This window comes from Struthio camelus, chromosome 12 (genome assembly GCF_040807025.1).
Source record: "Struthio camelus isolate bStrCam1 chromosome 12, bStrCam1.hap1, whole genome shotgun sequence".
NCBI classification, from domain to species: domain Eukaryota; kingdom Metazoa; phylum Chordata; class Aves; order Struthioniformes; family Struthionidae; genus Struthio; species Struthio camelus.
Window position 1 is genome coordinate 4,207,707 of NC_090953.1, and position 26,044 is coordinate 4,233,750.

Genomic DNA, 26,044 nt, shown 5'->3' on the forward strand with positions numbered 1-26,044 from the left:
TGTTGAACTTGCTAACAAATCGGTGGCCTTTTAATCGACCCGCGGAGGGATGGACTGTCGGGGCGGGAGCACCCGCGCGTGAAAACCTTCGCGGAGAGGAGAAGCGCGGCTGCCTTTCTCGCCGGGCAAAACCCGTCCCAGGCCGGAGGCGGCGGGGGCAGCGGCTTCCCCGCAGCCCGCCCGGCGGCGGCGCAGCCAGCCGCCTCGCCCGGCCCCGTTGCAAAGCTGAAATTCCCCCCGGGCTGCGCGGCGGGGCGCCGCGGCTGCTCTCCGCGCGGGTCGCGCGTGGGCCCGCCCGCGGCTCGGCTCGGCTCGGCTCGGCTCGGCCGCCCCGCAGCGGCCCCCGGGCAGAGCGGCGGCCGTGGCCCCTCCGCCCGTCCCATCCCGGCCCGGCGCACTCACTTGCTCCATGGCGGGCCGGGGCCGGGGCCGGGGCCGCCGGGCGCTCCTCGCCGCCGCTCAGGGGCTCCACCGCCGCCGGCGCGGCTCCGGGCGGCCGGGCATGCCGGGCTGGGCCGAGCCGGGCCGGGCCGGGCCGGGCTCCGCGGCTCTCGCCTCCGCACCAACTTCGCGCGGAGCAGCAGCAGCAGCAGCAGCAGCAGCAGCAGCAGCGCCGGGTTTCCGGCAGCTCCGGCGCTGCGAGCGCGGCGCGGCTCCGAGGAGGCGGGGATGCCCCCTCCTCCGGCCCCGGGCCCGGCCCCCGCCTAGCCCGGCCCCGGCCCCGGTCCGGTCCGGCCCGGCTCCGCCGCCCCCTTGTGCGCCGCCTGGGGCTGGCGCTGCCGCTGGGGAGCCCCGGCCGGGCAGGGGCACGGGAAGGGGGCGGCGTCCCCGGGGTGCGACAGGGACCCCGGCGTGACATGGGGCTCCCAGGGTGGGTCGGGGTCCCCGGAGGTAGGACAAGGTCCCTGGGGTGAGACAGTGTCGCTGAGGCTCTGACGGGGATGCTGGAGTGGGATAGTGTCCCTCGGGATGGGACAAGCCCCCCCCACCCCCAGGATGGGACAGGGTCCCTAAGGGGGAGACAGCATCCCTGGGGCTCGGGCGGGGTCCCTGGGGGTCGAGCGGGGTCCCCTGAGTCAGACTGTCCCTAGGGTAGGACAGTGTCCCTGGGGGTGGGACAGGGTTCCCGCAGGTCAGGAAGGGACCCTTTGGGGGCACAGGGAGCCTGGGGGCAGGCAGGGTGCCCAGGGGTTGGGCAGGGTCCCCGGGGGTGGGACAGGGTTCCCGCGGGTCAGGCAGGGTCCCCGGGGCAGCGGGATGGGGCACGGGGCGCTGAGTGGTGCAGAGATCCCTTGCGGGTACCACTTTGGCGCTCCAGCCATCGTGATGCCCGCGCACAGCAAAGCCACGGGCCGCTTTCTGGGGACCAGGGAGAGGGGTCCTCGTGGCGGCATGGCTCCTTTGGCCGTGACGGCTGGCTCCCAGCAACGTGATGGTCTCGGGACGCCAGGTCTCTGTGGAGGAGTGATGTTTTTTCCTTAGCGCAAGATAAACAGCTGGGAAGTGGGCGCTGGTGGCAGAACTGGTTAACACGACTAGTCCTGCTCCGAGCTATTGTTCTCTGGTGGTGTTGAGCTTTGCAGGCTTCTGCTGCTATTTCAGGCCTGCTGAAGGGCTCGTGTACCCAACAGCATGCCTGTTTTTCTTCTAATTATTCCAGTCAGTCTAAAAAAAGAGATTACCTCCCTCTGCAAACCTTGCCTCCATTGTTCTCAGCAGAAAAGATAAGACGGGGGAGAAGGCAAGGAGAGGAAAAGCGTTGACCGCAGTTACCTCCAGATTGAATCCTGTCTGCATAGGTATTGCCACCGCTCTGGGCCAGACCAGCAGACAGCGGCTGCTGAGCAGAGATGCAGAAGATGCCAGAGCACCCGTCCGGGAGGGCTGCTCCCCTCCAGCAGCAGCCTGCAACAAAGCGAGGTCCCTGCAGACCGTGGTCTCCCGTCTCCAGAGGGGCGGGTGGTGGCCCGGGGAAGGGGGCTCTGCCGCGGGAGCTGAGCCGGAGAGCGGCCGGCCTGGGTGCACCTATGCCTAAAGCATGAAGCCTCCTTCTGCGGCCCGGAAGCACCGGTGGATTTTCCAGCTCCCGCATGATCTTGCTTGCAGAGCGCAGAGGGACTGGTGCTCGAAATCAGCACGCGTGTGAGAGCAGGCCGCAGTTAGCCGCTCTTCAAAATAACCTAGTTGCCTTCCTCTTGCCATTTTGGCAAGGCCTTAGCCTCAAAAAGCCTTTTTCTTTCAGAAACGAGTTTTCACTCCGCTCCCCGGTGTGTGCGCTACCGCGGAGGGCACCGGAGGAAAGGCTTCGCTCGCGCTTCTCACATCTGCAAGATAAAAAGTTACCGCAAACTTCTCGGGCTGGCAGGAAGATGCGCCGGGGCCTTGAGAGCTACGCGGTGAGAGCGGCCGAGCCGAGGCGGCAGAGGGGGTGGAAAGCGCCCGCTGATCCGCCAGGGCAGGAACGGAGGGCGCGCTCGAGCGTTCGCCCTCGGCCGACGAGGTCTTGAAAGGTTCCAGCTAACGGCGGCGGCGGGTCGTCGGTCGCCGCGCGGCTCGGCTCTGCAGCGGGCCCCTGGGCGCGAGCCCTCTTCTCGTCCTGCTCCTGCCAGCGTGCGAGAACGGCCGGAGCTGATCCAGGAGCTCCTGAGGATAACGACGCGCAAATAGTTATTAGCGGTAATTAGAAAAAAAGACACCGACGGCGTGTTCACATCGGCGGAGCGCTGGGTTTGGCCGAGGCTCTCCGAGGTGACACCCTTGTTGCGTAAACGCTCTCCGTGGCCTCCCAGGCTCCTTCTCCCGCGGCTCATAGCGACGCTGTGCAAGGAAAGCAGGGATATAAGTGCAGGCAGCGGCACGGGGAAGCCTGGAGAGCATCCGGCTGGTTGTGAGCGTTCGAGCGTTTCAGATTCTCATCCGTCTTTCACACCAGGCTCCTTTGAAAGATTTGACCAGAAGATTAGGGATCGCCGTCGTAACTCGGAGCTGTCGCCGAGTCCGGGGCAGTTCTCCGCTGCGTAACATCAGACGGGTGCGGGCTTGAAATCACGGAGCCGTTCCCTTTGCTTAATTCTCCAAATAGTCAAATCGGTGATTCGAGCTAGAGCAGTCCGAACTCGCCTGCCGCGTCCGCCGGCGGGTGCGTGGGGACAGCAGCGAGCTGCCGGCGGGCACCGCCGGAGGCTGCCCGCCGCCATCACATGAATTTTTGAAGGAATCGGTATTTTAGCCAGGCTTCTGTAGCTTCCCACTTTAACCCCTCCACAGCACGCCAAGGGCATCCTCCATTCGCGCCCCGCGGCTCGGCATCTGGGATCGTGCAAAACGCGGCCGTAACAGCGCTCGCGTGGCTTCGAGGGGCCAATCGCAAGGCCGAGACGGAAACGGACCTCAGTCCCTCCGGCTTCCCCCGCGCAGCATGAGTCGGCCGGGAGCTGCGCCAAGGCGCTTCCCGAATCCGGGCGGCCGCGGGCTGCCAGGGCTTCGGCAAACCCGTCCCGCCGGCCACAGCAGGAGAGCGCCGTGGTCGCCAGCCCGTCGCCCTGCCTGCGTTTCCCTGCTCCCCATAACGAGGAGTCTTCTGCCCGCGTCCAGCGCGGGATGGTCTTCCCCGTGACCTTGCCCGAGTCACTCGGGCTCTTGGCGCCTTCGTTTCCCGCCGTGTCCAATGGCAATAACGCTTCTCCCGGGCGTCTCCAAGCCGAGTTCATTAGCGCCGGGCTTCGTAAAGCGCTTTGAGCTCGTTAGGGTAATTGCGGCGTTATCTGCTCATCAGCAGGGAGGAGGAGGAGGAGGCTAAGGAGTTGCGATGCCGGGAGAGCGGCGTGCCGGGTGCGCGTCCCCACCGCCGCCGGACCGGGGCGACCAGCTACCGAAATCCTCGCCCCCTTTAAGCACGCTGAAAATGCAAGCGCATGGTCTTAATTTAGCTTATCTGGCGGCAAAGCGAATCCCAAAGCCCGGGAGAGGCGATCGCGGGGCGAAAGCGGGGAGAGGAGCGTTGCAGGTTGTCTTACGGCTAGCTGAGTTACAGCAACGCGAGGAGGCTTTGCGGGAGGAAGTTAAGCACGGGTTTAACAGCGCTGCCTTGTGATTTCCTTCTAATTTCTATTGCAACCAGCCTCCACCAGTGACCCCGCTCCGGTGCAGCCACGGGTTGGCTGGGGCGCAGCGGCTGGACCCGCGGCGCGGCACTGCCAGCGTCCCGGGGCCGGCCGTGTCCGGACCTGGGTCGGGACGGGCGACGCGTCCGGTAAGCCGGGTGCGCGCGGCTCCGGGTCAACGCGCGGCCGACATCCGAGGCTGTGGCAGCGCTCGCTGCTCGTGGGGGCCCGCGTCTCTCGAAGCCCCACGCGCCCCGCGCAGCTCCTCGCCCCGCGGCCAGCGCCGCTTCGCTCTCCGAACTGCCCTGCGCCGCTCTCGCTCGTCCCAGGTGTTCCCAGCAGCGACCAAAAAAAAAAAGAGGTTTTTTTCTGGGCGAGTGAATTTGGGGTAAGGCGGCACCCTCGGGTGCGCTGCTGCCCTGCCCCGGCCAAATCCTGCTCCTGGCTATGTCGGCGCCACCTGCCAGCCCAGGAGGCTGCGTCCACGCAAGCTGGACGGGAAAGCCCGACGAGCGGGAGCAGGGTTGCAGCAGCGGTGTTTTAGGAGCAGCGTTGCATTCGGGTACGTGGCGACCCGCTGGTTTTGGCCAGCGCCAGCAGGCTCCGGGGACGGGGCGATTCCCGCGACAGGCGGCCGCGTGCACGCCCCGCCAGCCCTCGGCACTAGCTGACCTCTGGGACTGTCTGCAGCGAGGTCGTCCGTCACTCGGACGAGCGTGCGGGGAGCGCAGGGAAGCAGCAGACGGGGTTAAATCAATATTTATGTGTAAATCGATATTCTGATTTATTCTGCTGTCTGATACTTCCTAGCGATTCCTTGTTCCTTTGCCCTGGGATCTCAGCCGTCGCTCCCACCGCGCGTGAGGATTTTGGAAGATGTGCTATGGGGTCTGGGCTGATTTTTCTGCGGGAGGCCGAAATGAAGCACGGAGCGAGCCGCTGCTCCTCGCTGCTCACCTCTTTTCGAGATTGCAGCCGGCTCTTTCCCGGCCTTTTGCTCCTGCCTTTCCCAGCACTGCAGCCGCGAACCTTGATCCTGGCTGCAGAGGCTTCATCCGCGGTACCTGCTCCTCGCCTCCAACCCGCCTCGCTCTGCCCGACCGCGAGGCTGCGCGTGGGCCCCCGTTCCCGCACCTTCCCCGGGAGCCCCGGTCCTCTGCCCCCGCCGGAGCAAAGCTGGAGCGTTTGACCTAATGCTGCCGCTTTTGGGGATCGCCAAGATCATGTTTCCTGGCAAAGCGGCTGCATGCTTAAAAATATCGTCCCGCTCAAAAGGGGGCCAGCGGGTGATGGAACAGGTCAAAATCTCTGCAGAGTTCGAGTGGAAACTGTGTGCAAAGGAGGAAAACAGCTCATGCGCCCTGGCCATCAGCGCGGGAACCGGTGCCAGGAAACCTGGCTGCTGCTGGCCGTCCCGCCGCTGCCCCGGCGCGATGGAAAACAGCTCTCCGCGGCGGCTCATCCCCCTGCGCTGCGGCGTGGCAGTGCCTCGAGCCCAGGGGTTTATCCGAACGGCTTCGGTCGCCGAGTCCGGCCCCGGCCGGGGTGACCCCGAAGGGCCCCGCGGCGATGGGGGGAGCTCGGCGCGGGCTGGGTTCGCACGTGCTGCATCGCGGAGTCAGCTGGCGATGCTTTATTTTCTTAGGTTTTTTGATGTAAAAAAAAAAACAAAACCCCTCCCCAAATGTGTGCTGTTTGGGTTTGCAAAATAAGGGCTGGGAGAGGAGCTGCCTGCTCGCTATTAATACATCGGGGGGAAGCACCGGGGAGGGAGATGAGCTATTTCAGCTACAAGACAATGTTGGCACCAGAACAAATGAGGCTAAAACTGGACAGGAATAAATTTAGCCTGGAAGTTGGAAGAAGGGCCCCAATCCTCCACCGGCACCGGCATCTCCGCAAGCGCAGCGGGGAGAGGAAACACGAGGGAAGGGGCGCCTGCGGTCCCGGGCCACCGACCCCGCTGGGCCAGCGGGTCCCTGTCCCTCCCCGGCCCCGGGGCTCGGCCCCGCTCCGCCTTTGGTAAAAGCTGGGCTCCTCCTTGGGCCGCTCGGGCAGGAGCGCGTGGGGCCGCCGTGGGCTTCGTGGTGGCCTCGAAGGGCAGCAAACCGCGCAGCACCGACCCGGCGTGCCGCTGCGCTTCCTTCCCTGCCGGGAAGCCCGGGAGGGAGAGGCGATGCTCTCGGGGGCGAAGGCGCGCTTTTGGGGCTGGACCTGGGCTCCGGGGCCCGTTCCCGGCTCGGGTGGAGGCTCTCGCGTTGCCTCGGTGGGATGGCCCAGCGCGCGGGGACCTTCCCATCCGTGGGAAACCCCGGGTTCAGGGTTTCACAGCCAAAGGTGCCGTGTCGGGGAGGTGTGAAACGCTTTCAGGATTTTGGGTGAGAGCTTTAAGCGCAAAATATTAGGTGTTTTACGCACGTTTTTGTCCCGCTGTGCGGTGGAGGGCTTGACTTCCGCAGGCGAGAGCCCTCCACTTGTGCAAGCCCGTAAATCGGAGGCTTTTCGGGTAGAACAGCCCGAAAGCCCTGGGGTGGGAAGCAGTCTCATCGTGCAGAAAGCAGGGAACGGGTTAATCCGACTTCTCGCGGGAGCTGCACTTGGAGCAGCGCTAACGCGGTCTGAGTGCGGAGCACCTGAAAGCTCCCAGCGCTCACGGGCAGGTCCTTCAAGTGCCGGGTGGCAGGAAAAAACCCCAAAGAAGTCCCCCTGCCTCAAACAGCGTTTCCACCCGCGCCGCCCGCAGCCGGAGGCGCCCGTGGCCACCAGCACCGCCGCGCCTCGGCCTCAGCGCTGCCTCCGAAATAGCAAAGGAAGTGGCCGTGCTGCAACAGCAAATGCAAACAGGCTGCGGTTGATGTTTTCTCTTCATCTACAGCTACATGAAATCCAGGCGTCAGCATCCCAGCCCTTGCTTTCCAGTGTTTAATTTTAGCCGGGGTAGCGGGGAGGTTTCAGAGCGCGCCGGCCCCGAGGCGTGAGCAGCTCGTTAAAACCCACAGCTCGTTAAAACCTGCAGCCACGACCCGAGGCAGAGGCGCCGTCCGCCTCCCGAATCGCCGTTGCCCGCCCCGGGGCCGCGAGCCCTCTGCTCCGACGGGGCTCGCCTGCGAGCAGCGGGGCTTTCTCCCTTGCCGGCGGGGTTTGCTGCGGGGAGAGGGCGCTTCGCCCCGCCTGAGCCTCGGCGTCGCTCCGCGGGAAGAGCGGCTGCCGGCTCTGAATTGCCCCTTGGCCGGGGTGCCGGGCGCGGGATGCCGCCGCGCGCGGCCCGGCCCGGCCCGCTCCGGCCGGAAAGGCTGGGACGCGTCCGTGCGCCGTTTGCTCCAGGCGGTGAACTTGGCAAATTAGTTTCTGCTCTGCCAGGGTTTGGGCTATTTGGGGTTTTTGGTGTGTTTGTTTTTCCCCCTTTAGGATGATACGTGCGCCCTTACTGTCCTCCGGCGATACGGGCTTGCGAACGTCGGCTCATTAAGTCAAGTGACATTTGCAAATGCCGTTTTGCAGCCCGGACTGGGCTCTCTTGCTGTTAAAAAAAGGAGCGTTTTGCCTCGCTGCGCTGCTTCTGCCTGGGACCAGCTCAGGCGCGCGTCCCCCCCGGCCGCCGTCGTTAGTGGTCTCGTGGAGCGCCGGTGCCTGGGGTGTGCAGAGCACCAAGCCTCGAGACCTGCAACGAAGCTCTTCAGCTCCCTTTGCCTCCCCCGTCGGGGAAGCAGGGTCGAGGCCGAGCAACTTGCATTTCTCCCGGGTGGCACCTGTGTCCCCGGGGAGCCGGGGCTGGCTGCTGGGATGGGACTTTCAGGCAACAGTGGCCTTTGCAAGAGCGTCGTCGCGGCGGCCCAGCCGGGCTGGCGAGGAACTTGCTGTTTCTCGCATCCTTGCGATGCTGCGGGTCGCATCCCACACCTCTCCCCTCCCTTGCACGCTTTTCCTTCAGCCCCTCTCAGCTCAGTGCATCGGTCCTCTGCTTTCCGGGGCGCTGCAGCCCGCTGGGACGCGGCTCCGCACGGCGGCTCCTGTTCTCCCCGGCCTTCCTCCCTGCCGGCGCCCCTCGCTCCTCCTCTCCCGGCTCGGCGGGCGGCCGGGCTGCATCGGCGTGCTGCCATCCCCACCTAGTGCCTGCCGCGCACACCGGCTGCCGCCCGGGGCCGCCGGCCTCCCCGAGCCCCCACGCGCCCCGCGTGCTCGGGCCCCGCCACCCCTCGCGACGGGTTTGCTGCCCCCCAAGGACCCTCTGGGGCGAACGCACGGCAGGGAAAGAAAGCTTTTCCTGGTTTTTCTGCCTGCTTTGCAGCCCCCCCCCCACACCGGCACGTTGGTCCCCCGGCCCGGCAACACCGCGTTTGCGAAAGCAGCGCAGGGCGGGAGCCCCCGCGGGCACCGCCGCCTTCTCTCCGAGGTTGTCCGCGCACGGCTCAGTTTTGGTGGCCTTACGAGTGGCGCTTGCCCAGGAGACGTGGCAGTGCTCCCTCGCGCCCGTCCGCTCGTGTCTCAGCTCCTCCAAGGGTGCCGTCTCCGCTGGGGCGCCCAGGCCGGCGGGCGTCTGCGGTGGAGCGCGGGGCAGGACGAGCCTTGGGAGATACTTCCCCAGAAGGAGTCTTCTCCTGCCAGTCTCCAACCTTTGCAGACCAGGGACTCCTGCATGCAGAGAGAGCGTCTTCTGATTTTCCTTCCACTAATTTATCCCATCGCTCATTGAAGCCGTGTAGGATTTTGCTTCCACAACATCCCTGCGGCAGAGGATTGCGCAGCCTGATTCGGTGCCTCCTTTTGGTCGCCGGGAGCCTACGCCTCGTGTGTCATCCCACGGCACCTGCGTCTCGCATCGGGAGAGACGGTGAGCAATCGTCCTCTGCTCGCCCACGCCGTTCCCTCGTGGTTGCATGGACTTGCCACATCCTCCTCGGCTCTCTCCTTTCTCAGCTGAATCACACGATAATTCAGGCTGGGAGGTGCCTCTGCGGGTTGTCTAGTCCAGCCCGTGGATGGTCTTTCCAGGGAGCCATCCCTTGTGCAGAAACTTCTCCAGACTTGGCTCGTTCTTGTCCTTCTCTCTATCTGCTCCATATCTGCTGCACCTTGGTGGAGGTGGGGTTCAGGACCCCGACTGCGCTTATTGGCCACGTGGGATGAATACACTGGCTTAGCGATGTTTCCCCTTGCATTTTCTTTGTGTTCCGGTACTTGCAACGCTTGGTTTGGTTTTTATCGGCTGCTGAGCGCTGAGCTGGCGCCGTTACAGCCCCGTTCCCGCGCGGCACCGCACAGCTCCGAGCCCACCGCTTTACGCCTTAAGTTCAGAGAGTTTCTCCTCCCCGTCCTCGTCTGGTTATGTCCTTCAGCAGCCCGATCCCGCCGCCCGTCGGAGGCGCGGGAAGGCACCACGGGGCCCGGTCGCATCCGCCACCGACGGCAAAGCGAGGTGTCCTCTGAGGCACCAGGACCCGGGGAGGTGGCCAGAGTGCGCGCGGCTCTCGGGAAGGACGGACCCGGCGCGGGGCATCCCCCGGACATTTTAAAATAAGGTTTAAAGGGTTGTTTTTTTTTTTTTTTTAAGGGTTTTGTTTGCAGTGTTTAACCGTAGCAGGCAGTTAGCACTGTGGAGGAAGCGTGTCTTGGTTAAAGCCCCCAAAAGCGCCTGCTTTGACTGCAGCTGCAAAGCTAAAAGCTTCATCCGCTGAAATCCCAGGCAGCGCAGGGCGAAAGCGCGGGAAACGAGCCGCCAGCGCCGCCACCCAGGCCGAAACAGGTTACGGGGGACGATGCAGCCTCCTTCGTACTTCGGCACGCGACAACGAAGAAGGACGCGGGCCTCGTCCTGCCTGCGCAGGAAACGCCGTTGAGAGCCGAACGCAGGAGCTCGGCGTGACGCAGGCGGCTCCTCCGCTGCGTTCGGGAAACCGTGGGAACGGGAGCGCGGCGAGGGCGGCCGTGCCGCCCCGGGCTTTTCGGTTCATTTCCCCCGAAGGATTGCAGCTCCGGGGGGAAAAAAAGGTGTTTCTGCGGGCAGGGTTCAGGTGGCCGCAGCTTGGCAGCCGGCGGCGGGAGCGGGACGGTTTCCTTCCACCTGTTAACACACGAGGCCGCTCTCAGGACCCGCTTAATCCGCTGTCGCTTAAAAACGGGTTGATTTCTGCATAAGTGCTCGGTGGCAGTGATTTAATTGGCAAAGCCGTTAAGAAGCTGCAGCCCCCCCAGCACCGTCATTAGCAGCGTCCATCCTAGCCCTCAGAGCCTGGCCAGGACTCAGTTTTATTTTCTTCCCCCCGCCAAAAAAAAGATTAATTTGCTACTGGACGTTGACAATCCCGTCGGCCGGAGCAGCTTCGCAGGCAGCGCGGATGCGGCCAGTGGCCGTTGTGCTCCCCGGCCTGGCCGAAGCCAGGAGCGTGTTACATCCCTGGCGAGCTGCTTTCTGGGGACAGGTGGGTCACAGCCAGCCTTGTTTTCCTGGGAACAGCCAGCACATCACGCAAGGACGACTTTCCAAGGGTGCTCCCCACACCTTTTCGGGAAATACCGTGCAACGCTCCTTATTGCCGTGCCAGATTTCCCCCCTCCTTTTCTTTTTTTTAATTGGTATGAAGGATAGGCTCAGCTAGGACACGCTGTGTTTTCTCTCGGCCGTCGGGATTTTATTTTGTAATCGCTGCTGTTTTGATCGGTGCGTCTCTCCGCCCGCGGACTGCATCGGAGGGTTTTGGAGCCGAAGCGCCAGGATGCGTCCGTGGGTCTGTCCGGGATTCCCGCAGGCTCGCCGGGAGCCGGCGCCTGGAGCCTGGCTCGCGTGTTTCCGACCTCCCGCCAAGCCGGGCTCCGACATCTCTTTGTCGCCCTGGTTTTCTGAAATGACAGCACTGCCAAAACCTGAGCCGAGTGAAGCTGTCTGGTTTTGTTCCCCTCTGTTAATCTGAGACCAGACAGACAGTTGGGTTTTTTCCTCCAACTTAATCCGTTTTTCCCTCCGGGAGGAGCGGCCGCGTGGGACTGCGCAGTCCCCGCACTGATTTTTAGCAGCTGAGCTCCCAAGCATCGGAAATGGCTGCGAAACGTCCCAATCCATCTCTTGGATATCTTTTACGGGCCTTTTCTTTTTACTCCTCATTACGAGCGTTTTCTGCAGGGTGATATTTTGACTAGTCTGGGAAACGTGCTTCCCGGCACTACCAATTTCTGACAATCGAGATTGAATCTTTCCACAGAGGACGGAGATAGCGAATGCACCAGGGAGAAAACGCTGCCGATTTCTCTCCTATCGCAGAAAACGGGGCCGAGAGGAGCCTGCAAGACGTCCCCAGCCCTCGCTGGGCAGACGGTGGCCGAATCGCAGCCAAAGCCTCCCGCGCTGGCCCTTCCTCCCCGTCGCGTTTCGTCTCTCCTTTTCAACCCGGCTAGACGCAGGTGGACAGAGGAAGGAAGGGAAAAAGGCAAGTGCAACGTTTTGGGATACAGCACGAGTTTCCTGGAAATTCACCCGGGAATTTCCGGAAATAGAGGCGCGAAGCAGGCGGCTCGCGAGCGGTGGCGGCGGAGCGCTAACGGCGTCCCTTTGCTTACGGGACTCGCCGGGCGCGGGAAAATGAAAATATGAGCTGGTTCCCGGCTGGCAACCTTCGCCGGCAGCCCGTTCGCCTGCAGGCTTTCACCGGTAACGTGAGTCCGGTCGTCGGGGGCTTTGGAGCTTTGTAAGCCCTAAAACGACACGCAGAGATAGAAGTCGTCTTTTGGGAGGCATAAATATAAATGTGAAGGTATTGATTGCTCCGTCAGATTTATGACTCTCGGGGTTGGGAGCAACCAGAGCGGCTGCGTACGAGCACGGAGGCGGCTCGGTGCTCCCGGCCCGCTTCCCGCCGCCTGCCGGCGTTCGGGCTGTCCCCGGGCGTGCCGGCGGCGTCCCGGCCGTGGCGAGAGGCTGCCAGGAGCCCCGGGAAGGGGTCGGAGGCGTTCGGGCTGCTGGACCTCTTTGCTGGAGGAGGGCGTTAATATGCATCCTCGCGATGCATATTTATGCATTATTAATATACTAATATGCATCCTGAAAAAGGGAGGTCGCGCCAGAGAGCGACCGGCTTTGGACGCTCCGGCCTTTTTCGGCCCCGGCAGCGCGGCGAGCTGGAGCTTGCCGTCGGCCGGAGGCAGCAGCTTCAGAGCAAGGACTGACCCGGGCCAAAAAATGGCACGTTTCCGCTGCTTTATTTGCACAGTGGCTTCTTCTCTTACGCTTTCCCCTTCTGAAGTTGTCTGAAAAAGAGCCCCAAAGGATTGGTTTGCAAATAAATAGCTTTTAAATTGTGTTCTCCCCTACTCTTTTGGCTCCAGCCTGCTAAAACGAAAATAAGAGCTGTATTCTGCACTTGTTGCCCTCTCGGGCGATGGCCGGGCTCGCAAATTTGACCGCTGCCCGCGCTTCGCAGTCGTTCTCCGGTTTGGAAATAACGACAGAAAAAGAGCTAAAACGAAGCCTCAGTCGAGCGCCGGGTCACGCCGCAGTGTTACTGCCACCCGTCATCAGCCCGGGCCCCTCGGAGATGTTGTATTCGGAGGAGCCGCGCGTTCGCGGGGGCACAGGGAGAGCCGCAGCCCAGCTGCCACGCGCCATCACGGCGCGAAAGGACCGGGCCAAAAGCAACGCCGAGGTCCAAAACCCTCTCAAAACCAGCTCCCCAGATGGTCCTTCCCGCGCCCGGCGGTGCTGGCCGCTGCTGCCGGCTCAGCCCGGCCTTGCGGCCGGCCGCCCGGGGATGGCAGACGTCAAGTCCCAGCGACGCCGCGTTTGCTGGCGGTGTCACCGACCGCGCCGTCACAGCGCCCGGGCGCCTCTCCTGCCGAGAGCCCGCTCCGGTCCGATCTGCGCCTCCGGGGGATGGAGACTGAAATTGCCCCAGGCAACACATCCTCCGGCTCCGCTCCCTTTGCCGTTAGAAAGCCTTTCCCGGCGCGGAAACCTCCATCTCCGCTGCCGCAGCTGGAGCCCCTGCGTCCCCGTTTTGCAGCTGGGAGACTTGTGTCTCCTGAGACGCCGCTTGGCCGAGCGCAGCTGGAGGAAAAGCCCGCGCGAGAGACGGGCCGCGAGGTCTGAACTCGCGGCACGCTCACCCGTGAAAACCCTCCTTGGCCGCTTCCTCGGTGCGGTCGTTAACGCACTGTGTTTTCTACCTTTTTTTTTTTTTTTTAAACCCAAGCTGCAGTGTCTCGGCCGCGCCGGCTCGGTGGGTCACGCGCATCTATTTTTCTTTGCCCTCGAGGGTGGGGAAAGGAAGCAGAAAGGACCGCGTGGCGGTCGCGTCCCTTCGGCTTCCCCGAGCGGCGGCTGAGGCTCACAGCGCCGTCGGCGGCACGAGCACCGCGGGCCGCGAGGACGCCGAGTCCAGCGCCGCTACCTGCCTCCGTCGCCCTCCGCTCGCCCCGGCCGCCGCGCCGCAGTTGACACCTGTACTTATTTCCTCTAGGGATAATTTACTGCAGGCAGAGACGGTCGCAAAGCCCGGCTCTGCGGGTGGCAGGAAGTTGCCCTGTCCCCGGTGCCCGCGCGACGTACTCCTCCTGAAAGGCCTCGTACTTTTTTTTTATGCTTAAAAAGAATATTCCTAGGGGCCGGCTGAGCCTGCCTGGAGGAGAGGGGTTGCACTGAACCCCTGCAAGTCTCGACATCCGTCGTGCTGGTCGCGTTTCCCGGCTGAAGAGGGGTCCGCTTAGTTACCCCTAAGGACATGTCTGCGCCTGTGCACGCGGGGGTAACCGGACGAGGCTCTCGGAAGGGCTTTGGTTGGTACCACGGCTTGGGCTCCAAACAGCCCTAACGCGCCCGGCCAGGGCTGCGGGCAGAGGCAGTTCGGCACCGACGCTGGGAAGAGCTCTCCTCATTTGCGGGCCAGCCCCGGTGCCGGCCCAAGTTTGCGGGAGCCTTCTGTTTGCTTTACTGGACTCTTGTAGCAAGCTGGCGTCAACCGCGCGCCAGCAAGTCGGCGGGACGCCCGCTGCCCGCGGGGCGCCACGGCTCCCTCGCTGTCCCCTGTCCCTCGCGGGTGCTTCCTCGCTGCTCTAACGAACCCTGGGTGAGCAGAGGCTGCACCGGCCCCGCGCAGCGCCCAGGCTCGGCCCGGCTTACGCTGCTGCCTCCTGCGCCAGTTCTTCATTCGCGCTGCTGCCTTCTCCCTAACGAAGCCTGTTTTTTAATACTCCCCAAGCTTTTTGACCCGGCCACTATTTGCCATCTCTCCTCTCCTCCCTCCCCGCTTTGAGCCCACGGGGGACTGAGCTGTGCTTTGCCAGGGGTTGAGCTTGGGCAATGTGGGAAGGGGTGTGGGGAGGGATGCCCCGGGAGGCAGTGCCGGGGGGTGCAAGGGGAGATGCCCCGGGAGGCAGTGCCGGGGGGTGCAAGGGGAGATGCCCCGGGAGGCAGTGCCGGGGGGTGCAAGGGGAGATGCCCCGGGAGGCAGTGCCGGGGGGTGCAAGGGGAGATGCCCCGGGAGGCAGTGCCGGGGGGTGCAAGGGGAGATGCCCCGGGAGGCAGTGCCGGGGGGTGCAAGGGGAGATGCCCCGGGAGGCAGTGCCGGGGGGTGCAAGGTGGGATGTAGGTGGGATGCTGAGAAGGATGCTTGCAATACCGGGGAGGATGCCCAGGGGGCAGTGCCGGGGTGCAGAGGGGGATACCCAGGAGGATGCAGGTGGGATGCTGGGGCAGAGCGGTGCGGGATGCCCAGGGGCCAGCGCCAGGTGGATGATGGGGTGCTGGGGGGGCAGTGCCGGGGGGCAGGCGGGATGCTCGGGGGACAGTGCCGGGGGCAGGCGGGATGCCCGGGAGGCAGTGCCAGGGGGGCAGGCGGGATGCTCGGGGGACAGTGCTAGGGGCTGCAGGGAGGGATGCTCGGAGGAGGGCACGGGATACCTGGGAGATGCAAGGGACACAAGAAGGATGCCAGGGGAGTGGCACAGGATGCCCGGGGAACAGTGCCGGGGGAGGGATGCCCGGGGGATGCGGGGGACACAGGTGGGATGCTGGGAGGGCAGTGTCGGGGGGCCGTGCAGGAGGATGCCCGGAGAAATCAGGTAGGATTCCAGGAGATGGAGGCGGGATGCCCGGGGGCCATGCCTGCGGGATGCCCCAGGATGCAGGCGAGATGCCCGGGGGCAGTGCCAGTGGGATGCCCCAGGATGCAGGCGGGATGCCCGGGGGCCATGCCTGCGGGATACCTGGGGATGCCGTGCAGGAGGATGCCCGGGGTGACAGTGCCAGCGGGATGCCGGGGGATGCAGGCGGGATGCCCGGGGGCAGTGCCAGCGGGATGCCCGGGGATGCAGGTGAGACGCCCGGGGGCAGTGCCAGTGGGATGCCCTGGGATGCAGGCGAGATGCCGGGGGATGCAGGCGGGATGCCCGGGGGCAGTGCCAGCGGGATGCCCGGGGATGCAGGCGGGATGCCCGGGGGCAGTGCCAGTGGGATGCCCGGGGATGCAGGCGGGATGCCGGGGGATGCAGGCGAGATGCCCGGGGGCCATGCCTGCGGGATGCCCGGGGATGCCGTGCAGGAGGATGCCCGGGGGACAGTGCCAGCGGGATGCCCCAGGATGCAGGCGAGATGCCCGGGGGCAGTGCCAGTGGGATGCCCGGGGATGCCCTGCAGGAGGATGCCCGGGGGGCAGTGCCAGGTGGATGCCCCAGGATGCAGGCGGGATGCCCTGGGATGCAGGTGGGATGCCCGGGGGCCGTTCCAGCGGGATGCCGGGGGATGCAGGCGGGATGCCCGGGGGCAGTGCCAGTGGGATGCACCCAGGATGCAGGCGGGATGCCCGGGGATGCAGGCGGGATGCCCGGGGGCCATGCCTGCAGGATGCCGGGGGATGCAGGCGGGATGGCCGGGGATGCAGGCGGGATGCCCGGGGACCGTTCCAGCGGGATGCCGGGGGATGCAGGCGGGATGCCCGGGGGCAGTGCCAGCGGGATGCCCTGGGATGCAGGCGAGATGCCGGGGGATGCAGGCGGGATGCCGGGGGATGCAGGCGGGATGCCCGGGGATGCAGGCGGGATGCCCCGGGCCATGCCTGCGGGATGCCGGGGGATGCAGGCGGGATGCCCGGGGATGCAGGCGGGATGCCCCGGGCCATGCCTGCGGGATGCCCGGGGATGCCGTGCAGGAGGATGCCCGGGGGACAGTGCCAGCGGGATGCCGGGGGATGCAGGCGGGATGGCCGGGGATGCAGGCGGGATGCCCGGGGGCCGTTCCAGCGGGATGCCGGGGGATGCAGGTGGGATGCCCGGGGATGCAGGCGAGATGCCCGGGGGCCGTGCCGGGGGGATGCCGGGCGGCCGAGCCCCGCCGCTGCCGTCGGGCCGGGCCCTCCCCGCCGCCTCCGCCTCTCCCCCCGGAGCATCCCCCCGCCCCCGCCCGGGCTCCGGGGCCGCTTTAAAAGGCGAAGCTCCCCCCTCCGCCCAGCCTCGGCACAGCAGAGCCGCCGGGCCAGCAGCGCGCACCATGCCCGCCGCAGCCGGGAAGGGCAGCGGGGCCGGGGCCGGGGCTGGGGCCGGGGCCGGGGCCGGGGCCGGTCGGGCCCCCCCCGCCGCCTGCCTCTGCCTGCTGGCGCTGGCCGCCGCCGCCGCCGCGCAGCCCTCCCGCGCCCTCTACACCAACCACTGGGCCGTGCGGCTGCGGGGGGGCCCCGCCGAGGCCGCCCGCCTCGCCGCCGCCTACGGATACCTCAACCTGGGGCAGGTAGGAGCCTCGACCCGACCCGACCCGGCCCGGTCCGGCCCCCCCGCTCCGGCTCCTCCGGGGCCGGCGAGGAAGTTGGCGCCCGGCCGGGCCGGCACCGGGCGCTGCCTCGAGGGGGCCCCGCACCGAGGGCGCCGGCACCGCCGCGGCTCCGGGGTGCCGGCACCGGGGGGGGGTCCTGCACCGAGGGTGCCGGCCCCGGGGAGGGGGGTCTCGCCCCGGGGTGCTGGGTCCGGGGAGCTGCCGAGGGTGGCAGCACCGGGGGGGGGGGGGTCCTGCACCGAGGGCGCCAGCGCCGAGGCGGGGTCCCAGCCCGGGAGCGCCGGCACCGGGCAGCTGCCGAGGGTGCCGGCACCGGGGGGGCCCCCCACCGAGGGCACTGGGGGGGGGAGTCTCGCCCCGGGGTGCTGGATCCGGGGAGCTGCCGAGAGTGCAGGCACGGAGGGGAGTCTGCACCGAGGGGTCCGGGCAGCTGCCGAGGGCGCTGGCACCGGGGGGGCCCCGCACTGAGGGTGCCGGCACTAGGGGGGGGTCTCGCCCCGGGGGTGCTGGATCCGGGCAGCTGCCGAGGGCGCCGGCACCGGGGCGGGTATCGCACTGAGGATGCCGGATCTGGGGGAGTCTCGCCCCGGGGTGCCGGGTCCGGGGAGCTGCCGAGGGTGCTGGCACGGGGGGGGCCCCGCACTGAGGGTGCCGGCATCCGGGGGGGGGGGGTCTCGCCCCGGGGTGCCGGGTCCGGGGAGCTGCGGAGGGTGCTGGCACGGGGGGGGGGGTCTCGCACTGAGGGTGCCGGATCCGGGGGGGGTCTCGCCCCGGGGTGCCGGGTCCGGGGAGCTGCCGAGGGTGCCGGCACCGGGGGGGGGGGTGGTCTCGCACTGAGGGTGCCGGATCCGGGGGGGGGGTCTCGCCCCGGGGTGCCGGGACCGGGGAGCTGCCGAGGGTGCCGGCACCGGGGGGGTGGTCTCGCACTGAGGGTGCCGGATCCGGGGGGGGGGGTCTCGCCCCGGGGTGCCGGGACCGGGGAGCTGCCGAGGGTGCCGGCACCGGGGTGGGGGGGGGGTCTTTCAGGCGTCTCGTAGCGGCGGTCGCGGCCGCGGGGAGCTGCCGGGGCGGCAGCGGCGGAGCCGGGGCAGCGCGGCAGCGGCGCGGTGGCTCCGAGCGGCTTTTGCAGCGGGAGGCGGCGGGGCTGGGGGGGCCGTGCTCCCCCCCCGGGGGCTGGGAAAGCGCCGCGCCGCTTCGCCTCGGCGGGTTTTTCTCCGCATCATAAAGCCCGCATTGACACTGGTAGCGGCCGGTGTTTTTGCACGAGTAATTCCCATCCCTGGAAAGTTACATCTGTGGATTTAACAAACTTTGGACTCTCTGGCCCCGGTTTATCTAAGATCTCGGGAACACAAGGAACTTTTGGTTTTAATCCCCCGGAGCACATTTATGGCTTAAAGGCGACTTTCATCACGGCAGCTCCTTTTCCTCTGAACTTTTTTCATCTCTTCCGTAAGTGCTCCAGATGTGGACTGATGTCCTCAAAGTTTCCTCCGGAGTTTATTGCGTCTCTTCTCCTCCTCCAGCCCGGCTGTGCAGCCTGTTGGCAGTTTGGTGCTTTTCTGGCTGGGTGGCACTGTGATTTGTCTTGCTGCAAAAGGTGTCTCCCGAACTGCAAATTATAACCTCACTTCAATTATACTTAAAAACAGGGTTGCAATGTGAAGTGGCAGGGTGCTGCGTAAACACATTCGAATGAGGAGGCTGAATCAGGGGCACAGTCTCCTGCGTCGGTGTCTGCCTTCCCGCTGCAGACGCTCTGCCTGAATCCCACCCTCCTGCTTGCAGCCCTCTCAGCTGCCGTGCTCTCCTCTAACCCCCACGAGGAGAGAATCAGCTGTATTCACTAAACGCGTCTATCATAAGGCCAGAAAAACGTAGTCTTGCATGCTATATAACATAATTAAAGGGCTTCTGTGTTTATCCCTATTCTGCTGGAGAATACCTTGATTTAGTGTCTCCCACTCTCCAGCCTTTGGTAAATAAGTTCTTTTCTTCCCATTTGCGTTTGTCTAACGGCAGCTCCTGCTCCTGGGTTTTGCTGTGTCTTTGCCTGCTGGAGTTTCTGCTCCGCTTTAGGCACACCCTGTCTGGGATAGCTGTCTGCTGGGTGCGCTGGTCACCCTCGGTTTCTTGAGCTTTTCTTGATGATGCTGGAGGCATCTGGCCTGTGGACGGGATGTGGCCACCAGTCAATCCTCTCTTCCATCCAGGGCTTCCACTGAGCCCTTTTTCCAGGGGACAGCATACGAACAGGCTGAAGACCAAAAGAAATATTTCTGTGGTTGCATCAGGGTGTTCCTGGCTCCCGTCTCACCCACGAATGCTGAAGCGGGAGCACATGCACCTCCATGTGGCTTCCCACGCCCTCAGCTGTTCTCGGGACCCTGCCTTGAACTTGGCTGCCTTCTCCCTCAGCACGAGCCCCCCAAACCGACCAGGCTATTCCCACAGTGGCCTCTCCAGTGCAAATCCAGAGAAACTGCTTTTCCACACAGTGTGCACACTTGCCTCTTAGATCGTGGCATTGCACTTGAAGCTGCTGCCTGTGGTGGTGCCGTGGTGATCCTGGACACTGGACTTCACCCTGGTTGTGGCCACATGTGTCCTCTGCTAGCCCAGAGGACTAGGGCTGCAGTGGGGACTCCCACCAGTGACAGCCGCATCCGGTAGCGAGTAATGCCCTACCGGCAAGTGTCGTCACATGTAAAACGAAGCAGCAGTACAGGCTGCTCAGGCGGGCTGCCTTAAGGGGTGCCTGTGTTTGGCCGTGCCTTAGTGCAGATCCCTGAGACTTTCCCACGAGAAACCTCAGTCCTGGTGGACCCTAGGCAGAAAAGACCCATTTTTCCTGCTTTGTGCTGTGCTGGAAGCCCATTGCACAGGGCTCCCCGCAAGCCCGGCGGGACGGGACGGCAGACGGATGATGCCCACGGGCTTTGAACGCCTCCTTGGCAGAAATCATCGCTTAGCCAGACGAGGTGGAGCTGGACCTGGGTGGGAGGTGGCTCCTTCCCAGTGCGCAGGGCAAGGCAGGGGGCAATGGGAAGGTGCTGGATTGAAGCTGTAGCCGAGGGCAAGAAGAGGTGGCGAGGGCTGGAGGAGACGGCGGTGGTCGTTCCCTCGGGGAGAGGGAGGCGGCAGAGGCAGGGAAGCCTTGCGGTGGCTGTTGGTGACCTGCTTTCCTACAAAAAGCAATCCCTTGCCTCTCCTCAGTGCTCCTGGCGAGGCAAGGGCTCTGCCGCCCCGCCAAGAGCGTTGCTGGGTGTCGGGAATTCCCTGAAATGGCTGAGGAGGCTGGTAACACCCCACTTTCCAAGGGTGTTAGCCCTTGTGTAAGAGGGAGTCTCCAGAGAGAAGAAAGGTTTCTGCCAAGCATCTCTGGGGTAAATGGCTTTCCTGAATCAGGAGAGCAGGAAAGTCTGGTGTGTGGCCGGCCATGGGACCGATCCCCTATCTCGGAGGAGCCTCCGACTCCTCGCATTGATCAATCTTTGGCGAGGGTGGAGCTGGTGGTGAGAACCACACTCAGATGCAAAGGAAAACGGTCAAACCAGCCTTTCTGGGTCTTGGCCCCGTGTGGCCCCAGGTAACCATGGACTCCCCTGGGCTGGCCCCGCTCTGCCAGTGGGATCTTGACCCACTTGACCTGATGCACAGGCTCGATGTCAGTCCGGGAAACTGCTGGGGGAAGGAGAGCTATTCGTGCTAGTCTGGGGATTTGAAGTGGTTTTAATGACCAAAGCTGTGTAAATGTGTGTACAGGGAACTGCCAGAGCTGGGTCTCCAGGTGTTCTCCTCGCCCACCATGAGGGGCTGAACCAGAACATCCTTAAACCCCTTTTGGAAATGGCAGAGTGACGTTTCATTTGGGGAATAATTTGCATGAAGAGCTAATTTGATTGTTAAGTGAAGCAAGTAATTAAAGGTAAAACACACCCCCAAACGCTTGCTCATTCTTAACCGCCGAGGCTTTGTTAGCCATGACATACGGGAGCAAGCTGGGACAGGCCCTCGCGAAGGTGCTGCAAGGGGCGTATGGTGCTGCTGCTGCCCTGGAGCAGCTCTTCTCCCACGGTCCCAGGGACGGCCGTGCCCACAACGTCACGGCAATAAACGCACCCTTAGCCTGTGAAAGACTTACAAAAGTCTTTCCTTTGCCAACGTACAGTAGAGTAAACTTTGAAGGACCTCACAAACGGGCCCTGTTCCACAGTCTCGGCAGAGCGCGGGTGGCTATGGCAGGATGCGCTTTGGGCGGCTTCCCTGCCTTCCTGTGAGCTGGGGGGTCCTCTCTGGAGAGCAGTGGCCTCCAGCTCTGGGTTGGGTCCTCACTGGACCTAACTTAGACATTCAGACGCTGCTGGGGTCATCATCTCTGCCCCCCAGCACAGGCACGGGGAGACCCTCCCAGGAGACAAGCAGCTCCCATCTCCTCTGGCAGGAGCTCTCTGCCAGCCTTCTCTCTGCCAGACCCTCTGCCTGAGGGTCTTCAAGGAGAGGAGAACCTGGCTCAGAGGCTCTGACCACCTCTGGTGCTCACCTCAGCGGCGCACCGCTCCCAAAAAGTGCCCTGACAAGTTACCAGCTCTCTGCCGTGTCTTGCTAGCTACGAGTGATCTCCAACCTGTTTGAAATACTAATAGCTGTCAAGGAGCGCAGAGCTGGCAGGTGGGTCACCACGGCACGTCTCCTGCCTGTAACAAGGCAGGAGACTGAAGTGTTGCTGCAAGTGCTTCCCTGCTAGGTAATCGCTGCTGGGCTGCTGCCGCTCGCGGTGTGATTGACAGGTGATTGACAGGTGCTTTGGCAATGTGGCCCTTCAGACAGAGGAGGGAACGGGGGAGTGGGACAGGAGGTAGCCAAAACCCTCGTGCTGGTCCAGGGACTGCTCTGCCGGGTAACCTCCAGGTTGTCTTCCCCTTCCTGCTGTTAGTTGTGTGTGTGGTGGTCTAGATGCGATAAACCATATTGCTTGTTAAGGCTGTTAAGAGCTGCGTTTGTGGAGTAATTCAGGCTGGAAGGGACCTCTGGAGCTCTCTGTCCAAACCTCTGCTTAATGAAGTCAGGCTGCTCAGGGACTTGACCAGCTGAGGTTTGAATATCGCCAAGGATGGAGATACCACTGCCTCTCCTGGCCAGTGTGTGACCACCCTACATGAAAACCTACTTTCTTTATATCTAATCAGGATTACTCTTGCTGCAACTGGCCTGTTGCCTCTCACCCTTTGGGCCTGGATGCGTTGTCTCTACAACACTTCATTAGGCAAATGGAGACAACCGAGGATTCCCTCGTCCCTTTCCCCTTCTCCTCCCCTTCTCCAGCTGAGCAAACCCAGCTGTCCCTGCCTCTCCTTGCCCATGGCATGCTCCGGGGCCTAACCGTGACCTTCCTCACGTGGCGGGAGTGAGGAAGAGGAGAGCACGGCAACCTGCGGGCAGCAAGTCCAGTTAAACGTGCCAGTGGGTGATGAGTAGGCAAGGCAAGCTCACGAGCGGCCACTGTGCTGAACCCAGCAGCCTTGACGTCGCTCTTGGTTAATTACTAACTTTTTTTATGAATTATCAGAATCAAACTCTTGCTGTCGAGTCCCTTTCCAGAAACAAGCCCAAACCAGTCATGCACATGCCTGTTTCCAGGAAGGATATTGATCCTTGAGGCTGAAACTGCAGGGACTGATACTTGCCTCCGCCCCTATGGATCACCGTGGCCTCCTGGACGGCGCGATGCTGGGGTGCGTGGGGTTCTCCTTCGCCGAGGTCCTGCTGAGAGTGGTGAATAGCTTCTTCGGCCTCAAACTGCTCCTCGTTTTGTAGGACAGAATTGGCAGGCACAGGTTTCCATGGAAACGGAGCCATCAATACCCGTAGTGTAATAATGACAGCTTTGCACGGCGAGAAACACTTTCTCATTGTTTCTAACTTGCTGCACACGCAAACAAACGGAGTTCAGCAGCACCGGCTTCCCGCCAGGGCTTATTTGCCACAATTAAAAGAAAAAAAATTCAACTCATTTTTGTTGAAGTATAAGTTTGGGTTGCCTCAAAAAATCTCAATTCTCCTGAAATCTCTGCTGCAGCCCAAAATGGCTAATCGATTGGGAAAATTAAAATCGACCCTTGTTTAAATGAGAACCTCCCCTGCATGTTCTTGGCAGCAGTTAGGTGTCAAAAAAGTCAAGATCTATAGTTGTGTGGAGCAGCGTGCTTCCTTGGGGAGAAGGAACGAGCGTTTCTAGCTGACTTCCAAAATGAACACGAGTTTCTTGACCTGGATGGGGAGCTACGTCCTCAGCGGGAAGCGGGCTGCCTGGTACCACGACGCAGCCGTGCGATATGGCACGGCACAACCAGCAGGTCAAATGGTGTTCCCGTGCTGATGAAATGGCAAAGAGGTCTTCTTTTGCCCTGGGGACTGCACGTGTCAGCTTTGGCAGTGTTCACTTGGAGTCCTGGAACTAGGTGGTATCATCTGTTGAAGTTCAGGTGGGTGGGCTTCATAATGGGGTTTGTGGCAGCCTCGAAGGTAGCAGCCTTTGCTGCTGAAATAGGTGCTCTCAGTGTGGCTGGCCTCCTTTAGGCGTGTTAGAAGGATAGGCTTGTTCATGTAGGTCACCTGGAAGGATCAACCTTCTGGTAAGGTCACGTTGTGTTTCTTCTTGACTCTTCTGCCCTTCCTTGGATTTTCCAGCATCATCTCTGAAGTGTGGACAGAGGACTGTTGGCAGTCTTTTGGCTTCCGTGTCACAGATGCCATATATAGAAATAAACCTAATTCCGTTGTGTCTCCAGTATTTCCATCTGCAAGGATTGCATTTGCTCCTGTTGCCACAGCTGCTCTGCTGGAGCTTGCGTTGAGTTAATTGTCCTCTTTGATCTCGGGGCAGAGGACAGCAAATACTTTCTTATCAGCTTTTTAGAGGAAAATTGCATTTTTAAATTTTTCTCCTTAGACTAATTTAAGGTTGAAGGGGGGAAATCTGGAGGTCATCTGGTCCAAGCTCCTGCTCAGAACAGGGCAAACGTTCAAGTTAGATCCAGCTTGAAACAGTTTTCTCTTTCCTTAAACAAATCCCACGAGTAATGCACTTTTCTGGCTAGTGGTGTGCTTGGTTTGGGATGGCTCGGTCCGCGCTTTCCGTGTTGCCCTTTCAGTAGGTCTGCTCCGCGTTCCTAGCTGCACGGACAGTGATTTCACTGCTTTCTTGCTTATTCTGAAAAATAGTTAAGTTACCTGTCTCTTCTCCCCTCTTCTGTGAGCTGTATAAATGACTCTTTAGAGCTGTCTGAGGCAGAAATCACAAACCAGCCAGAAAAATTCTGATGAAGCAACGTTGCTTTTTTTTTTTTCTTTTTTTCTGGTCTCCATAGCTTGGCAAATCCTAATAAAAGGCCTCGGAGCGAGACCGGCGGGGATGCGAGCGAGCCGGGCCGGGCTCGTTCCCAGCTCTCGCGGGACCCCGGGGGAGATCAGGCGGGTTACGGCCGCCTCCTTCCGCGCCTTGGAGGAGGCACGCGGAGGAGAGCGGCTGTTAACGGCAGAGAAACGGCTGAAAGCCTGAATATTACAAAACGGGATGGTTTGTCCCTGCCTGCCTCTGTTAAGCAACTCTGCTCGACGTGGGACCGCTCTGGCTAGCGCTGCGTGGATGGCGCCAAGGGTTTGGCGCGGCAGCTGAGACGCGGGGTGCTTTTCATGCCGCTCTCGCTCAGCGGTCCCAGGGCACGGGCTCTTTTTCGCCCTCCTGTTGCTGATTTGCAATGTATAGCCGTTGTGCATTTATTTCTGCTGATAACCCACAAAAGGCACAAAATAGGCTCCTGAGCGCGTGGTGGCGAACGGAAGCGTTTCTTCAGCTCATGCTTGTTTCTAGGTTGCGATTCTGTTCAAATGAGTGCCAGAGGGAATGGGGATTAGAATGAAATGAATGTTATAAACCTGCAAAATGTGAACTGTGAAACAGCAGATAATGAAGCTAAACGGCATGGTCTAAAGAAACTGGATTTCCAGTCCAAGTGAGCTCGAGGAGCAGCACCCCAACGCAAGCTCTTTCCCAAGCTGGGGGATGTTAGAGCCTCTCTTTGCTTGCTTAAGAAAGAACGAATTTAAGGAAAGGGTCTTAGGAGCCAGCTGCAGAGGCAGCCACAGATTGCAGCAAGCAACCACTTTGCATACAGATGCTAAACAAAACGCACAGCTATTCCATGATGCAGCGAAAGAAAAGTGTCGGGGGGGAGAAGCGCTTAAACCGATTCGAGTGGAAGCAAATTACAAAAACTACACTAAGTGCAGTAAAGGCAAGTAAGTAAAGCGACACGCTGGCATCAAAGGCAGAGCAAAACTAATTACGTGCTTAACACTGGAAAGAGGCACTGGCAAATCTGGAGGTATTAAGTATGATAAATATGTAAATAACTGCAATCTGCCCGGCTCGTTCAGACAAACCGGTTGGCCCCCCCGGCGCCCAGCTCCCGGCCCCGGCACGCTCTTGGGGGCGGTGGGACTGCAGAGGGGACGGGGACGCGCAGGGATGCCGGAGGGGGCTGAGACGAACCGATGCTGGGGCGGCTGAACTTCATCTGCGCTCGAGGGATGGAAAAAGCGTTGCGTCCTCTCCGGCCGCCTCCGTGCGCACCCAAGGCGGCTCCGGGGAAGGGAAAAGGGAGATTCGGAGGAGCGGGGAGAGGAAGGGAAGCGAAGCGTGGGGCAGGCGGAGGGAGGCTTGGGGGGCACGGCAGGGCTGGCGCAGCGTCTCCCCGCAGCTCGGGCACCCGCAGGGACCGGCAGCGGCGCGCGGGTCCGGGCTGGGAAGGGCTCTAGCCTGCTGCGCGCTTCGTACGTCCTTGGGAAAGGTTGGCTTGTTTGGGGGACCTCTCTTCCTGCTGCGGTCCCTGACCCCAGGCTAAACGTAGGCCTTTTTCCTGCTTATTTGTCTCCTGAGCTTCCCGGGCGAGTGGCCAGGTTTAGCAAAACTGCGTTTAACCTCTCGCCACGGGGCTGTGCAGCTCGGGGAGCACCGCGCGAGGCCAAGCGCCGGCCCCTCGCCCCCGGCACGAGCCCCCCGCAGCTGCTGAACTCGTTTTCCTTTCTTATTTCCGCCTTGCAGCCGGCGGAAGGCGGTTCTCAAAGATGCAGTTAATTGCTGCAACTTGATTAAAACGGTGCCGGGGCTCGGTGCCGCTCCGCAGCCTCC

At 62.7% G+C, this 26,044-nt stretch overlaps 2 protein-coding genes across 3 annotated transcripts in view; one reads left to right on the forward strand and one right to left on the reverse strand.

The window, feature by feature from the left end:
- The window catches only part of PLEKHO2 (pleckstrin homology domain containing O2), a 96,350-nt gene that overhangs the window by 31,444 nt on the left and 38,862 nt on the right, over window positions 1-26,044 (reverse strand). The window contains exon 2 of one of the 2 annotated variants that reach the window (XM_068958717.1): window positions 403-432. In XM_068958717.1, the coding sequence (XP_068814818.1) occupies window positions 403-411 (9 nt within the window). In that variant the 5' untranslated portion in view covers window positions 412-432. Of the gene's footprint in view, window positions 1-402; window positions 433-6,521; window positions 7,349-26,044 lie in introns of those variants that run through there. The other variant, XM_068958716.1, reaches the window with a different exon arrangement.
- Window positions 16,573-26,044, forward strand: part of PCSK6 (proprotein convertase subtilisin/kexin type 6) — a 51,213-nt gene continuing 41,741 nt past the window's right edge. Inside the window, exon 1 of the mRNA XM_068958842.1 lies at window positions 16,573-16,809. Coding sequence (XP_068814943.1) covers window positions 16,573-16,809 — 237 coding nt within the window. The remainder of the gene's footprint in view (window positions 16,810-26,044) is intronic.